The 16,435-nt window shown below is 53.7% G+C and overlaps 3 protein-coding genes across 5 annotated transcripts; 2 read left to right on the top strand and 1 right to left on the bottom strand.

The window, feature by feature from the left end:
• Positions 1-25: 25 nt before the first annotated feature.
• Positions 26-5,086, top strand: LOC142882354 (beta-3 adrenergic receptor). Its single transcript, XM_076017067.1, has 2 exons — positions 26-2,325; positions 3,529-5,086. The coding sequence occupies exon 2, from the start codon at positions 3,566-3,568 to the stop codon at positions 4,613-4,615; it is 1,050 nt and encodes a 349-aa protein (XP_075873182.1). The 5' UTR covers positions 26-2,325; positions 3,529-3,565; the 3' UTR covers positions 4,616-5,086.
• A 10-nt stretch (positions 5,087-5,096) lies between these two features.
• Positions 5,097-8,600, bottom strand: ndufaf6 (NADH:ubiquinone oxidoreductase complex assembly factor 6). Of its 2 annotated transcripts, none has more exons than XM_076017069.1 (10): positions 8,402-8,600; positions 7,883-7,982; positions 7,627-7,749; positions 7,504-7,560; positions 7,297-7,399; positions 6,591-6,724; positions 6,332-6,433; positions 5,955-6,011; positions 5,450-5,617; positions 5,097-5,387 (listed from the first exon to the last, which is right to left on the bottom strand). In XM_076017069.1, the coding sequence occupies exons 1-9, from the start codon at positions 8,575-8,577 to the stop codon at positions 5,489-5,491; spliced, it is 981 nt and encodes a 326-aa protein (XP_075873184.1). In that variant the 5' UTR covers positions 8,578-8,600; the 3' UTR covers positions 5,097-5,387; positions 5,450-5,488. The 2 variants fall into 2 exon arrangements, with proteins under 2 accessions (XP_075873184.1, XP_075873185.1); XM_076017070.1 differs by having other exon boundaries at positions 7,879-7,982; positions 8,402-8,539.
• A 740-nt stretch (positions 8,601-9,340) lies between these two features.
• On the top strand, positions 9,341-15,718 carry nagpa (N-acetylglucosamine-1-phosphodiester alpha-N-acetylglucosaminidase). Of its 2 annotated transcripts, none has more exons than XM_076017051.1 (11): positions 9,341-9,533; positions 10,856-11,082; positions 11,242-11,509; positions 11,615-11,754; positions 12,453-12,561; positions 12,657-12,785; positions 12,904-13,112; positions 13,464-13,640; positions 14,453-14,638; positions 14,766-14,856; positions 15,158-15,718. In XM_076017051.1, exons 1-11 carry the CDS (start codon positions 9,445-9,447, stop codon positions 15,435-15,437), a joined length of 1,905 nt encoding a protein of 634 aa, XP_075873166.1. In that variant the 5' UTR covers positions 9,341-9,444; the 3' UTR covers positions 15,438-15,718. The 2 variants fall into 2 exon arrangements, with proteins under 2 accessions (XP_075873166.1, XP_075873167.1); XM_076017052.1 differs by having other exon boundaries at positions 9,342-9,533; positions 14,504-14,638; positions 15,158-15,714.
• The last annotated feature ends 717 nt before the right edge of the window (positions 15,719-16,435 follow it).

Here is a 16,435-nt window from a genome sequence, read left to right as displayed (position 1 = left end):
CACCGTAATCCATCCATCCATCCATCCATCCATCCACCTAACTGAGGAACTGCTGTATCCTCAGAGTTCCTTGAGGTTTTTCCACCGAGTTGTGTGTGCGTGTGCGTGCGTGCGTGTGCGTGTGCGTGTGTTTGTCAGCGAGAACAATTCACAAAAAGTGTGCAATTAGCTTCAGCTGCACTTCCTCATATTGATCCAGAGGTTCTTCTGCAACAGTTGAAGTGTTTTTGATGTGACCGTTGGTGAGTGATGATGATGATGATGATGATTATGATGATGATGACGTTCTCATCAGGTGTCTGTTTGAGATGCTGATGCTGTTCGTGCTGCCTTCAAGTGAAGGTTTGTTGTGGAAGGAAGTACTTGAAGATGGGAAATTGTGGCAAACTGGATGCAGAGTTGCATGCCAACCAATCAGCAGGAGAGGAGGGGAGGGGGGAACTGGTTACACTGAGAGTGAAACCCAAGTGGGCGTGGCTTCGCCAGGTGCGTAAGGTCCCACACACCCGTCAATCAGCCGACCTTCACGCGGAGAAGAAGACTGCAGGAAGAGCAGTCGAATCGCTGCGTCGCTCCATCATCCAATCATCTTCTTTCTCCCAGCAGCGACTGGACTGGAGCTCCCCCTCCTGGCTGCCGGATGTCAGAGTGGTGGAGGCCTCGGCTGAGTCTGGAGCCAATGACCTCACAGCTCTGTCTTGGGTCACGTGACCTCGGCAGAGATGACATCACCGCAACTCTGGTGTGACTCAGAGCCAAGCTCGGCTCAGCTGCCATCTGCCCCCCCCCCCATCCCTCCACCCCCAGAGGAAGAGGGGGGTGGGGGTGGGGGGTGCTCGCAGTCACGCACGTCACAATCGTAGTTTAATCCAATGCTGAGCAGCCTTTGGGTGGAGGCGGAGCTGCTGTCACAACGCTGACAGCCTGGGGTCTTCATCCATCACGTGATCACGAAGATGAAAACTCTGTCGTGGAGAGAGGGGGAGGGGAGGAGAGCAGAACTCAGGCAAGACAGCTGATTGGTTCTCTCACATGCCCCCCCCCAGTCAACCTGACTGGTATGTTATGGCGTTGTTGCATTATCAGAAGCCAGAAGTCAGAAGATCCGCTGATGTTTCTGATCAAACTGATCAAAAATAATCCCAGAAGAAGAAGGAAGTCCCACCTTTCTTCTTTCGATGTTGGCAACATTTATCATATCAGAGAAGGAGGCGGGGCTTGTGGTCAATTGGCTCCGAACTGGGCAGAATACCAAAAAAAGCAACCCACTGAAGACTTTTTTCTCTTGTGTTTGCTGATGTTTCTCAGATGTTTGCACCAGAATCTTCACCAGATGGACCAGCTGAAGCAAATGGTCTGAGGTTCATCTGATGATAATGAAGACGACAGTGGACTGGAGCTCCTGCAACACTATTAGAAGTCTGAGGCTGTCGATGGCGCCACCTGCTGTGCTGCTCTGGATTAAGGATTAGGCCGCAGTCTGCAGGGATTACTGTTGTCTAGCTGCAACCACAAGATGCTGTGAAGGCCACCGAGATGTTGGTGACATCAGCAGGGGCTCTTTCCGACTGAGACAGAAACAGACGCTTAAAAAATGTGACAAAATGTACAAAAACTTCACTTGTGACAAAACACAACGAGAAGGAAGGAGTTTGAATTACGATTGCAGTTGTTTCTGTAGAAGCTCTTACTTTGAAAACAGGAAGTTTGAGTGTAGTGCCGATAGAGAGGAATCTGCACAGGTGCCTCCAGGTGAGGGTTCAGGTTGTTACCTGTTGCTGTGTGACCAGGCTCTGAAATAGCTGCTACCGCCCTCTGTGTCGGACCTGGGTTACTACACCTTCTAGTTTGATCATCATCATCATCATCACCACCGCATCAAAGAACATTGTTCTGCTTCTAATTGGCCAGAAGATGGTTAGTTGGTTGGTTAGGAGCGGTCACGTGACTCAGGAGAGAGAGTGGAGACAGGAAGTGGATGCAGTGAAGTCATGATCAGTCTGAACCAATCAGAGTGAAGACACAAAAACAACTCACTTCCATCATTTCACTCCAGTCCGACAAGGAGAGTGTGTGTGTGTGTGTGTGTGTGTGTGTGTGTGTGTGTGTGTGTGTGTGTGTGTGTGTGTGTGTGTGTGTGTGTGTGTGTGTCAGTCAGTCAGTCATCCAGCCAATGAGGAGCCCCCGGAGGAGTCGCACACAACCCCTCCCACTACCCCTCCCCCAGTGTCGCCGAGGACACAGTGCTGCTGCTGCTGCTGCTGCTGCTGCTGCTGCTGCCGCCGCCGCCGCCACCGCTGCTGCTGCTTGGACTGTTGGAGGAAAGTGAGTCGTTTTCATTTTATCTTTTTTTTCCCCCTCAGCATAAAAAAAGCTGAAAAACTGTGCTTTTTAGAGAAAAAGTGTCCCTAGAAGCCAAAACCTAGACTGTCGTTGGTCCACTGAGATGTTGGGAGCTGCGCTGACAGCGACCCTCGCTACAGAAACTGCTGCAGCTCCGGTGGCGCCCTGCTGGATGTGTATGACGGAGCTGGGAGGGGAGGTGGAGCAGGTTTGAGTGTACCGCAGAAGAACATCATCCATCAGCCGTCCGTCCCTCGTCCGCCCATCGTGCCCAGGTACTGAGTGAGCTTCGTCGTGCTGGTCCCCCTCAGGAGAGAACTTGATGCTGTCGGTGGTTTTCTAGGTTTCTTTCTGGTCTTCTGGAGGCTGCACGTTGAGCTGTCGATCAGGGAGGTTCTCCTACAGTTTGCCTTCTACTCAAGAGACCAGAAGGTCTGAAGGTTTCTCCTTTGAATCCCAGCAGGTGCAGTGATCCTACACTGCCAGTAGGGCTCGACTTGTATTCGTCCTCCTTCTTCCTGATGTGGGGACCAGCGACACGTGGAGAGATGATGGATGGATGGATGATAGATGACTGACAGATGTAAGGGTGCAGCGCTCCTGCAATAAGCCCCACCCCTTTGAATGTGATTGGTCCGGTGCAGCGTGTTTCCTGCTGGTGAGTGTGACTGGTGGAAGGTTGCTGGAGGAGGAGGAGCTCCAGGCAGATGTTGTTGCCTCAGAGGATTAAAGGCCACAAGCTCCAGCTGGCCTTTGTTTACTACTACATCTGGAGCCGGATTATGACATCATCTCAGCGCCGCTGGTGGGAGGAGCAACATCTCATCCAGCAGCACGTGTACTTCAACGTCATGGTCTTCTCAGGATCAGGCAGCAGGTGCTTCAGGGGCTTCAGGGGCTTCAGGTGCTTCTGGAGCTTCAGGTGTTTCAGGGGTCAGTCTCAGGAAGCTTCTGCAAGCACTTCCTGAATTTGTGGGGTCAAGTCACAAATCAGTGACCCAGCAGGTCAATCAACCACATGTTCAGCAAGTGAAGTGAAGAGTGTTTGATCCACTGGACTCTCCTGACAGGGGTCAGAGGTCAGAGGAGAAAGTGGCTAGGAAGTGACATAGGCAGTGGTTCCAGGCAGGAGACCTTCTCTGAAGAACCTCCTCCAGCGTCTGACCGTGTCTCTACTGCTTACAGGTGATGCTCTGAAGCTCCGCCCACCTGCCCTGCCCCAATGGAGGCGGAGCCCTGTGGCGGCAGCATGTACTGCTGCACGCCGGCCACCAGGCTCCTGACGGTGGTCTTCATGGCGCTGCTAGTGGTGGCCATCCTGCTGGGGAACCTGCTGACCCTGGCTGTCATCTTGGGCTCCTCTTCTTCCTCCTCCTCCTTCTCCAGGCCACGCCTCCACACGCCACAGAGCTACCTGAAGGCTTCACTGGCTGCGGCCGACCTGGTGGTGGGGGTGCTTGTGGTGCCACTGTCCGTCTACACCGAGGCCGGCCCCCTGCTGGGCCTCCCGCCGCCCGCCTGGACCTCCAGCTCCTCCTCCAGCGGGCATGGCCTCCACCCCTGCAGCCTGGTGGGGCCAGTGTTCGCCGGCTGCACACTGGTCTCCATCAGCACCGTCTTCCTGCTCAGCCTGGAGAGGGCCGTGGCCCTGCTGCGCCCGCTGCACCGCGACTGGCTGGTGACCCGGCGGAGGACCGCCCTCCTGGTGGCGCTCTCCTGGCTGGGCAGCTTCTCGCTGGCAGTGGCTCCTCTGCTCTTTGGTGGAGACATCGTGCTGGAGTACAACTCCTGCAGCCGCATGTGCACCTACGTCCTGGGCGGAGCCGAGCGGACCTCCAGCCGGACCTGGAACATCCTGCTGCTCTTCCCAGCCTTCGACTTCACCCTGCTGGCCGCCACGCTGCTGGTCAACATCATCTCCTTCTCCAGCATCCGACAGCACTCCAGGCGCAGGAGGCGCCTGGCCCAGGGCCCCACCTCTTCCTCCTCCTCCTCCTCCACCGCCAAGCCCACCTTCTCTGACATCAAGGCAGCCAGGACCATCGGGGCTCTGACCGTGGCCTTCACCGCCTCCTTCACCCCCATCGCCGTCTTTGTGGTGGGCAACGTCCTGGGCCACGAGTGGTGCAACTTCTCCTTCTTGGCCTTCTGGATTTTGGCCAGCAACAGCTGCTGGAACGTCATCATCTACAGCGTGAGGGACCACAGGTTCAGGCTGAAGGCCCACAGGCTCCTTTGGCCTCTCAACAGGAGGAACTCCAGCCACAAGTAGCAGCTCCTGGTCCAGCTGCACCTTCAGGAGGCGCTGATTTAGAACCACCAAGGTGAAGAAGAAGATGAAATGCGAAGGAAATTACAGGAAAGAAAAACAGTGGAAATGTCGTCAGATGATTGACACTTAACAATTATTATCATCTGTCTCAGTGTTTGATGTGACAACTTCTCATTCTGTGTTTCAGTAAAATATGTTGAAGACTTTCAGAAGAAGATCCTGTCAGTCTGGGCTTTGGTGCCCTCAACTGTTGGAACAGCAGAATCAATCAATCAATGTATTAAATAACATTGATATGTATTATGAATAACGGAGATGATGATGATGATGATGATGATGATGATGGTTGGATATTAATGATGATGATGGTGGTGGCGAGGATGATGATGGTGATGATGATGAAGATAATGGTTGACTGGTGATGATGGTGGTGGTGAAGTCAGTTTATCAGTATTTGTCCATTATTAAGATGAAATAACAATAAAATGATAAAACTCTTTATTTTCATCAAGATCAGTTGTCACTGCCCCCTAGTGGTGACACAGAGATGAAGCAGGCTGCTCCAGTCATGGTTCAACATTAATCACCAAGTTCTTGTTGGGAAAGTGCAAAACCAGGCAGCAACAAAGTGACAAGATGTGGAAGCTTCAAATGATTCAACTTCATCACTGGAGACGTTTATTCTACTTCAATGCCGCACACATCTGGACTCATGGTTGACCAGCGACAACGTGGTCAGTAGACTGGATCCCACAGGGAGGAGGTGCAGGAGGTTCGGAGGTCTTCCTCCAGGAGGTCAGTAGGTGCTCCTCCAGGAGGTCAGGAGGTCAGCAGGTCTTCCTCCAGGAGGTCAGCAGGTCTTCCTCCAGGAGGTCAATAGGTCTTCCTCCAGGAACGCAGGTACAGCTGCAGGGGCACCAATGGATTTCTGTTCTGCAGGCTCGGGTGGAAGACGTCAAAGTCGGCCCTCCGGACCCTCTGCAGGTAGTCCTCCAAAACTACCTGCAGATCCCACAGAAGAAGAGGACTGAAGCAGCACACACACACTGTCCTTTAAAACAGTGCTTCTCAACTGGTGGAGGACCAACATTTTTTTTTTTTGTGGAATTGTGTGTCCCTCAAAATAAAGGCCCAACATTTTCTATATGAAATATTAATATTTTAAAATCCCTTTTTTCTTAGAAAATGAACATACTGCCCAATTTATAGAAACTGTCCACAAAGCCGCGACCCAATCAAAACAGCTCCACCACCCACTTTTGGGTCACGACCCACCAGTTGAGAAACGCAGCTGCGGTGTCTGCCCACACGGGGTGGGTGGCTTTCCTTCCGCACTCACCGTCTGCAGGAAGGCAGGCGTGGCCGCCGGTGGGACGCTGCTGCTGAACGACCGCGCCTGTCAACAACAATCAAAGAACAGCGTTCCTCAGTCTCCGCCCCCTGGACACCAGGCTGCACTTGCTCACACTCTCACCAGAGGCCTCTTATCTGGACGCAGCCTTTGCAGAAAAGGAATCAAGTCTCAGCCCTACCAGCGCTGGCCACCAGGGGGCCTCAGTTCACGCACACCTGAGTCACTTCCAAGTGGAAACATACCAAACTCCAAACATCTACTGGTCCATCTTCTCACTGGTTTTATATTTATTGTTGTTGTTGTTGTTATTATTATTAATGAAGGTTGTGGCCAGCAGGGGGCAGCGTCGGTCCGTTACGTACATGTTGGAGGTGAACGTGAGCCTGGCTGGCGATGTCGTAGACCACGTCCCGGACATTCTGCTCTCGGCTGCCGCGGATGAAGTCCTCCTGGGACACACCGTGCTGCGCACACACACACACACACACACACACACACACACACACACACACACACACACACACACACACACACACACACACACACACACACAGTGGAAGGTTTTAGGCTTGGCTGCTGCATCTGGATGATGTCATCAGCAGGGGGCGGAGTCAGACTGACCAGCATGCACAGGTCCATGGGCAGGTAGACCCTCCGTCGGCTGCTGTGATAGGGCGTCGCCCTCAGACACGTCACAATGCCCTGGGCCTTCCCAATGTGGCTGGCGGTGTGGTCGGCGTGCACGTCCTTCACCCCTGGGGGGCGCCACACAGACACACCTCAGTGAGGCTGTGGCCAAACGCGATTTAGGTTATGTCTCAATCCAGGGTCTGCATCCTTGGAAGGAAGCGTCCTCCGTCTGAAGGAAGCGTCCTCCCAAGGACCCGGCCCAGAAGGACCGACCCAAACCCCGCCTCCCCGGTAACCACACGGGACGGTCTAGCCTTGGGATTATTTCCTGGTTGCGTCACCGCCGGTCCCTCCTGCTGGCCAACCCAGGAAGTGACGTTTTCATAGCATCAAGCTAACCGTTGGTTCACCATCTAACGATGGCGCTGGATGTTCAAATCAGTAAAAACCCTGCGTTAAAAACTGAATATTTGATGTGAAACTTCAATACTTCAATTTATAAGTGGTGTCTTTGCCAGTAGATGGCGCTAATTTCAGCCGACTTCCCAGGATCCCAGGATGCTTTGCAGCAGCAGGCAAAGCATCCTGGGATACAGTAGGAGGTGAAGGACAGCCTTGGAAGGATGCAGAGCCTGGACTGAGACACAGCCTGAGTGTGTGAACTGTCCCTTGAAGCAGGCCTCTCTCCCTCCCTCACCCAGACTCTCCAGCAGCAGGTAGAGCAGTGACGACTGGGTGTTTTCTGAGTAGGTCTCCAGCTGCTGCAGGTTCCTGTAGGCTCGGTCATCCAGGTCCTTCTCCTGTTCCACCACACCATCACACCAGTTCACACCATGATCATAGCAAACACTGGCTAGCAGACAGGTGATGGTGAAGTGAAGTGGGCGGGACTTGAAGTTCTCACCCTCTCTGTGATGATCCTCAGCAGCCACCTCTTGGTCAGCTGATGTTTCCGCACCGCCTGCAATCAAGAAGCAGCAGTGAAGGACGGCAACTGACCTCGTGACCACTTCCTGTTGACATTTACCCTCCACAGCTCAGCGCTGACTGGCTGCTTGGGAGGCTCGTCCCTGTACAGCTCCTCGATGGCAGTCTTCCAGAACTGCATCCGCATCAGACCAATGGTCTTCTGGGAAACCGAGTCCTTCACCTGGTGGGCACACACAGGAAATGTTGGGCCAGTTCAGAGACACCTCCTCCTTCAGAAACCCTGTCAGGCTCCAACACTGATGATGAAATCATCCACAGGTGTGACGTCATCCAGCTGCTGCAGAAATACCTGCCTGAGCCAGCTCCACATTGAAGGCCCTCAGGGCCAGAGATGAGCGCCGGGCCTCCACTGGCAGCAGGAGGGAGGACACGTAGCCGTCATAGTCTCTGGACCTGAGGAGGATGAGGAGAGAGGAGTAACGGAGGGGGTAGAGGTGGTGAAAAATAGGGAGGAGGAGGAGGAGGAATAAGAAGAGAAAAAAAATGTTTAAACCAGAACAAAAGAAGCAGAAGACCTCCGGATGGATTTACAGAAATGTGGTTAGTCCTTCAACACTTGAACAAGTTCACCGATCCGATGACTTCTGAAGAACTGAACCAAGTCTCAACTCGAGATGAACTGATTGCATTTTAAATAAAACCTCGTCATTGTTGAGCGTTTCAAATATATTTTTGTAAACTCAGCATCAAGCCTGACATTTTTGGGTAATTCGACGTTGTGACTCTCCACCAAGGACAGGCACTGATGCACTCTGGGGGTTCGAGTTTGTTCCGGCCAGCCTAAACTAGCCTAGCCGCGCTAGCCGACCTACCGGACGAGTCCCAGGCAGTACTGCTGCTCGGACCGCCGCTCCGCCGCGGCTCCCTGGGTTCCAGCCGCCCTCTGGACCGACACGCTGCCGACCGGAGGCTTTCTGTGGGCGGCTCTGAACAGCCACGTTCTACCGCGCAATAATCCATGGTTTGCGCTTATACCGGATGATGCCATGTTTCCCCTTCAGCTAATAATGCCTTGTGTCACACTTAAACCTTTCCCCCGACCCAACGTCGACAAAATAAACAAGAAGCCTTAAAGTTCATGTTTTTACTACAGGTTTATATTTTGTGATTTTGTTTACAATAGGTAAGAAAAAAAAAGGCGAAAAAGGGACCGTGTGGTCGTTTACCTGTTCGAATGTTTATCAATACAAAAAGTGTTTCGGAACAAAACAGAACAAACGCACATAAAGATGAATAAAAATCGAAATTTCTGGGGTACTAACTATGTGAGTATTGTACGATGGATTCTGTTTTTCTTGCGTAACAATCACTCCAACTTTTTGTATCCATATATTTCCCATGGGTGTGTTTGATGTTTAGCTTCGCATTAAATTAAGTGCAAAGTAGCACCCAGACTGAAACTTTACTTCCACTTCATTACTTTGATAATGATTGTCTGATGCAGAAGTTATTTAATTCTCAATGTGTCTGTTAATTACATTTTATTCCCGAAAGATAAATTCAAATAAAATCCAATTTTCTTATTTCTCAGCATTGAACAAGTTGCAGCTCAGCGACTTTCATTTTCATTTCTTTATTTTTAACAAAAATAACTGCTGCATGAACACATTTTGTACACTTTATTAATTATATTACATGGTGAGCCCGCTAAATCGCTGGACAACATGGCTGCAAAAATCGACGGAAATCAGTGTGGGGCCAACTTTTATTTTGTAGTCCAACAGTCCAAAGTTTAGTTTCCGTCATTGACGGTGGCTTGACGTCGGTGAGCTCTGTGTGATTGTCTGTCTGTGGATGATGCGCCGGGGAGCCGCCAGAGGCGAGGGCGCTGTGGCCGGATAATCCCGCCGCTCTGATGGCAACGCTGCGGGTCAACTGTGGGTTTGTGTGGCTGCTCCTGCTGCTGCGGCTCCTCGTCCGGCTGCCCCACGCCGACAACAGCCGGTAAGAGCGCCGTTTCCTGCTCCCCGGCTTCCTGCTATCCTGTTAGCCGTTAGCCGAGCGCGGCTCGCTGCTCCCGAGATAGTTCATCAAGCAGCGACCAAAGAGCCGCTTCAGTCCCAGCGAAGCCACTTTGAACGACGCAGCGGTTTGGTGGGAACCAGTCAGACCGTTCAGGAAGACGCTCCGCTGCCGTGTTTCCGCGCTTGTGTCACGGTGAAAAGTTCTGGAAGTTTGACCGACTGACCTGAAACATGAGCGGCCCGTTAGTTCCGCTTTCAGTCCCCAAACAACTGTTGCTGCTCGGCTCTTTCCGTCCCAAGAGTCGCCGTGACGTGTAACACCTGTCTGCCCAGGTGTCACCGTCAGTGTAACGACTCATCAGGACGGTTGATGGCAAACTTGGGGTCTCAATAATCTTCCGATTACGCGGATATGTTTTAATAACTAGTGGTGCAGTTTGCGCCGTGGCCACAAGAGGGCACTGTTGGAGCGAGTGTTATCGGACGTGCAAAGGTTAAATAAACAGTCGCGCTAATAAGATGGAAAGTAAACATTGTCTGAGAGCTACCTTACAACTGGGATTCTAACTTGTTTTCACATTGGTCCTGTAGTTTTCAACTACTAACATTGAGGCATATATATTATAGGTGTCAAACTCTGGCCCGCAGAATTTAAGTATCGAAATTTCACGTCAAATATTCAGTTTTTAACGCAGGGTTTTTACTGATTTGAACATCCAACGCCATTGTTAGATGGTGAACCAATGGTTAGCTTGATGCTATGAAAACGTCACTTCCTGGGTTGGCCAGCAGGAGGGAACGGCGGTGACGCAACCAGGAAATACGCCCAAGGCTAGACCGTCCCGTGTGGGTACCGGGGAGGCGGGTTTGGGTCGGTCTTTCTGGGCCGGGTCCTTGGGAGGACGCTTCCTTCAGACGGAGGACGCATCCTTCCAAGGATGCAGACCCTGGATTGAGACACAGTCAGTATCTTATCTGTTAGAACCAGGATCTGTGGGTGTGTGAACCAGTTTGGCCACGCCCCTCGGCCCCTCACCCTCTCCTCAGTCTGCACAAATCATGTCTGGAGCCGTTAACAACTGTTTCTACAAAAAGAGGAGGGGGGTGGGGAGGAGTTCAAACATCCTTGTTCCCGCACAGTGACTCCGCCCCCATTCCGCATTTGTTCTTTTGTGGTTTTTTCTTTTTGTATATATGTTTGTCTGTTTTTCTACTCACACATGTTTGAAATAAACTTTCACTCATTCATTCATTCATCCCACACCCCGCCCCTCCTCCCCTTGCCCCACCCCCTCTCCACAGAGTCTCCATGGAGGACGATGTCCTCCAGCCGTACGGCGCCCGTGGCCATGGCCCCGCCCACTCTCACCGCCACGTGAGGGCCATCCTATTGGGCAACGTCACCCATGAGACCTGGAGGCCACCGCCCACCACCAACAGCAGCAGCAGCAGCAGCAGCAGCACGGCGCCGCCCGTCGAGTCGACCGTCTTTGTGACTGACGTGCCTGGCAGCTCCAGATGGGTCTATGGTACACACACACACACACACACACACACACACACACACACACACGGTGTGTTGTGTTTCTCAACCGGTGGATTCAAGATTCAAGGAGGAACTTTATTGTCCTGCCATTTCACATTTTGCACGTCATGCCCCCCCCCCCCACCCCTACCCTCGCTCCAAGGTCACATGACGGTGGTGGCCGACCCGCTGGGCTCGCTGTCGGTCCTGGAGCCGGCGGGCCCGGGCGGCTGCAGCCTGCGGCAGCGGGCCTTGGTGGAGGAGACGGCGGCGGCCGCCGGCTGCCTGTGGGCACAGAACGCGGGCTTCTTCAACACCAGCAGTGGGCGCTGTTTGGGGGGCGTGGTCAGCGACGGCCGCGCTGTGCAGGATGGCGGCGGCGTGCAGAACGCCCACTTCGGCGTCCGCAGGGACGGCAGCCTGGTGTTTGGGTAACCACGCCCCTTTTTTCCTGCGACTTTTGCTTTTGCTTTATTTTCAGTTGACGCTAAAGCAACGTGTGTGTGCGCCCCCCCCCCCACCACCACCACCACCAGGTACCTGTCCCAGGAGGAGGTCCTGGACCAGTCCAACCCCTTCGTGCAGCTGGTCGGCGGCGTGGTGTGGCTGCTAAGGAACGGCCGGGTCTACATCAACCAGAGCCTGGAGGTGGAGTGCGACCAGACGCAGGAGACGGGTCGGTCCTCACTCTGACCTCCTACAGGGGGCGCCAGCACACTCAGGCTGTGTCTCAGTCCAGGCTCTGCATCCTTCCAAGGCTGCGTTTGAAAGGAAGTTGCGTCGTAGCACTGCGTGAAGGCTCCTCCCACTTCCCAAAAGTCAGAAGGACGCTCCAAATGCGTACTGGGAATGCGTCCTACTGTCAGCCCATTCCAAGGCTGCACCGCTACTATCCTTCACCTCCTTCTGTATCCCAGGATGCTTTGCCTGCTGCTGCAAAGCATCCTGGGAAGTCGGCTGAAATTAGCGCCATCTACTGGCAAAGACACCACGTATAAATTGAAGTATTGAAATTTCACATCAAATATTCAGTTTTTAACGCAGGGTTTTTACTGATTTGAACATCCAACGCCATCGTTAGCTGGTGAACCAATGGTTAGCTTGATGCTATGAAAACGTCACTTCCAGGGTTGGCGGGAGGCGGGGTTTGGGTCAGTCCTTCTGGGCCGCGTCCTTGGGAGGACGCTTCCTTCCAAGGATGCAGACCCTGAGTTGAGACACAGCCCTGGTTTGTCACCTCATCCTGTTGCTGTGTTCATGAAGAACCACCAGCAGTTTAGTGAGGCCCTGATGCTATGACCCTGCCCTCTGTGATGTCACAAAAGGGAAAAAAGTTTATCTTCCTCCTCTTCCTCCCCCCCCTCCTCTTCAAAGGGACCTTGCGGACCTTTGTGGACGTGGTGTCGGCGAGGACAGCAGTGGGTCACGACGCCGAGGGTCGACTGGTTCTGGTCCAGCTGGACGGACAGACCAGGCAGAGAGGGTGAGAGCTGACGCCGCCCCCTGGTGGTCGCCACCATCAGCCGGCTAGCTGGCTAGCCGCTGAGCAGGGCTAACGGGGACTTCCTGTCTGGGCAGGATGAGTCTGTGGGAGCTGGCTGACTTCCTGCAGAGGAACGGAGTCGTCAACGCCATCAACCTGGACGGCGGCGGCTCCTCCACCTTCGTGGCCGACGGCTCATTGGCCAGCTACCCCTCGGACCACTGGTGTGCCCACCCCCCACACCGACCTCTGACCTCTGACCAAACGGGGACCCAGCCCAGTCTAACCTTGACTCCCCCCTCCCTCCCCCCGCCCCCACACCCCCTGTGCTCCTCCTCTCAGCGTCCCAGACAGCAGGTGGCGCTGCGCCCGCCGCGTCTCCACCGTGCTGTGCGTCCACCCGCTGCGCTGCCGGCCGGCCGACTGCAGCGGCAACGGTGGCTGCGAGGGCGGCCGCTGCGTCTGCCGTGACGGCTGGAGCGGCTCTGGCTGCGAGGTCTCGGCTTGCGGGGGGGCGGCGGCCTGCGGCGAGCACGGCGTCTGCGGCAAGCGTGAGTCCCTCCCCACAGCACTGACTGCACCGGGGAGGCGGAGCCTTTTTTATAATTATTATTATTTTATTTTATTTTATTTTTCAATTTTACACTTTTATTTTCATTTCATTTCATTTTTTAGTTTTTAGTTTTTAGTTTTTAATTTTAGTTAAAAAAGAATTCAAGTTTTTTTTTATAGTTTTTTATTCATTTATTTATTTATTTATTTAATATTTATGATTTTAGCAGCTATGCTCCTCCTCCTCCAGCAGGTGGGGTCAGTGAGGTTGATTTTAACAGGAAAGTCCTGCTTGCCTGTCTGTGGTTCCTAATGATAACCAGCAGGGGGCGCCACTGGTTGTGTTGCAGGTGGTTGCGTGTGCGACTCGGGATGGAGCGGCGCCACCTGCAGCCAGGTGTGTCCCGCCGGCTCCTACGGCGACGGTTGCAGCCGCGCCTGCGCCTGCCTCAACGGCGGGTCATGTGACCCGGTCAGCGGGCGCTGTTCCTGCCCCCCCGGTTTCCACGGCGACACCTGCGACCAAGGTAGAGCAGCCACACACACAGACACACACATACACGTTTCGTTTTGTCGTTGGATTTTATTGCAGTGTTTCTCAACTGGTGGGTCGTGGTCCAAAATGGGACGCAAACCTTTTTTGATTGGGCAGCTTTTCTTTGTTTGTTTTTTTAAAGGGATTCCAACGTATGGCGTTAATCGGTGGTGCAGTGGTTAGCGCTGTAGCTTCACAGCAAGAAGGTTGTGGGTTCGATTCCCGGCCTGGGAATCGAACTTGTCCCACTTCCCAAAAGTCAGAAGGACGCTCCAAATGCGTACTGGGAATGCGTCCTACTGTTAGCCCATTCCAAGGCTGCAGCGCTACTATCCTTCACCTCCTTCTGTATCCCAGGATGCTTTGCCTGCTGCTGCAAAGCATCCTGGGATCCTGGGAAGTCGGCTGAAATTAGCGCCATCTACTGGCAAAGGCACCACGTATAAATTGAAGTATTGAAATTTCACATCAAATATTCAGTTTTTAACGCAGGGTTTTTACTGATTTGAACATCCAACGCCATCGTTAGATGGTGAACCAATGGTTAGCTTGATGCTATGAAAACGTCACTTCCTGGGTTGGCCAGCAGGAGGGAACGGCGGTGACGCAACCAGGAAATACGGCCAAGGCTAGACCGTCCCGTGTGGTTACCGTGGAGGCGGGTTTGGGTCGGTCTTTCTGGGCCGGGTCCTGGAAGAACGCTTCCTTCAGACGGAGGACGCTTCCTTCCAAGGATGCAGACCCTGGATTGAGACACAGCCACTGTGTGTGTGTGTGTGTGTGTGTGTGTGTGTGTGTGGTCAGACTCCACCGGTGTTCTACTGGACTCTCCTGACCCTCCTGATCTGGTTGCAGTGTGTCCTGCAGGTTCCTTCGGACCGGGCTGCAGCCTGCAGTGCCGCTGCCACCACCACTGCCCATGTGACCCACAGACAGGAAGCTGCAACATCTCGCTGCCGGCGGCCGAGACCAACGACTCCCTACACAGAGGTACACACACACACACACACACACACACACACACACACACACACACACACACACACACACACACTCTCTCTCACTCTCACACACACTCGCACACACACCCACCTCCTCGTGGTCTCCTCCTCCACAGCTGGACTCTGTCTGGCCCAGCAGATCTTCTCGTCCTGGAGAAGAGCAGCAGAAGACGAAGGAGCGCTGAGGGAGCGGCCGCGTCTGGCAGAGTGAGTGTCACGTGACCACCTGACCTTTGACCCCTTGTCCTGCCATCCCTCCATCGCTCTCTGGCTCCAGTCTTGGTTCTCCAGTGGAACCTTAAGTCCCTTTATGATGGTGATGGTGATGATGATGATGGTGGTGATGAAGATGGTGATGATGATGGTGGTGGTGATGATGATGATGAAGATGATGGTGAAGATGGTGATGGTGAAGATGATGGTGATGATGAAGATGATGGTGATGAAGATGATGGTGATGATGAAGATGAGGTCCTGTGCTGAAGCTGTTCTGCTGGTGTCTCTCCAGGTGGGTGTGGCTGCTGCTCACCGCCGTGCTCTCCGTGCTGCTGCTCCTCAGCCTGGCGCTGCACCTGCTGCAGTGGGCGTGTCCCCGTGGCTCCGCCTCCCTGCTCCGGACCGAGCCGCGCTCCTACTCTTACGTCCCACTCAACGACATCCACGGCGTGGCGGCGGGGGAGTCGAGGAGGCGGGGCTTCGTCCTGGGGGACTCGGACTCCGAGGACGAGGAGGACCCGACGCCGGGGGCGGTAGCCTCACTGCTGGGGGCGGGGACAGACGCACTCTGACAGGCCTACTCACAACTTTTATTTATTTTATTGGACGTCGGCGTTTGCTGGCGGCCGCCGTCCCAGTAGGGGGCGGGGCTAAGACTGGCGGCAGAGCTCAGCTGTCAGTCATTGACTGTACGTTGGTGTCATCCAATGACTGGGTGAGACGAACAGCTGAACCAGCACCGGGAATAAAATCATCAAGAGAGGGGCGGGGCCTATCGTTAAGACCAACGGCAGCCACGGGGGGGTGTGATCAGTCACTGGCAGCTGTTTATTCCAGGTGACTTCCTGTTGGCAGCCAGACTAATTCCTGGGGTCCAAATCAGCACCAAACACGTAGCAGCTCACACTGCTAGTTACCCTGACTGCTAGTTAGCCTGACTGCTAGCTACTGTGACTGTTTGCCACTCTGACTTCTGGCCACCCTGACTGCTAGCCACCCTGACTGCTAGTTAGCCTGACTGTTAGCTACTGTGACTGTTAGCCACTCTGACTTCTGGCCACCCTGACTACTAGTTAACCTGACTGCTAGCCGCCCTGGCTAGCCACCCTGACTGCTAACTGTTGTGTCACTCTGCCACAGACAAACAACAGGACAAGTTTTGTTGACTGAAGGAGTTTTGCGTGTGTGTGTGTGTGCTTGTGATTGGTCACTGCCAAGTCAAACAAACAGGCTGCTAAGTGGTGAGGTGGCCAGCAGAGGTCAGTGTGTCGGCTTCAGTTCTTCTCTATTTTCCTTTGTGTTGAGGAAACGTCGACATCGGACCGAACCGACTGCAGCAGCTTCCTGTTCCCCCTCACCGCTGCTGCTCCGCCCCCCTTCTGCTTCGGGGGATGCTGATTGGGAGCCGGGTGGAGCGACTTCGTGGAGGTCCGACCCGTTTGTTCTCCTGTCAGCGGTTCTGCCTCCTCCTGCTCCAATAGAAACGTCCTTCATGTTTGTTTGAACATCAAACGGTGTCGCAAGAAAAGATGTTTTGTTTTTTTTCCCTCGGAGGGCTGCACTCCTTCCT

Source organism: Nelusetta ayraudi, unplaced genomic scaffold, assembly GCF_046127955.1.
Source record: "Nelusetta ayraudi isolate G7.1 ecotype Tasmania unplaced genomic scaffold, CSIRO-AGI_Nayr_v1 ptg000257l, whole genome shotgun sequence".
NCBI classification, from domain to species: domain Eukaryota; kingdom Metazoa; phylum Chordata; class Actinopteri; order Tetraodontiformes; family Monacanthidae; genus Nelusetta; species Nelusetta ayraudi.
Note: the sequence above shows the minus strand (reverse complement) of the source record. Positions and strands in the feature narration are given on the sequence as shown.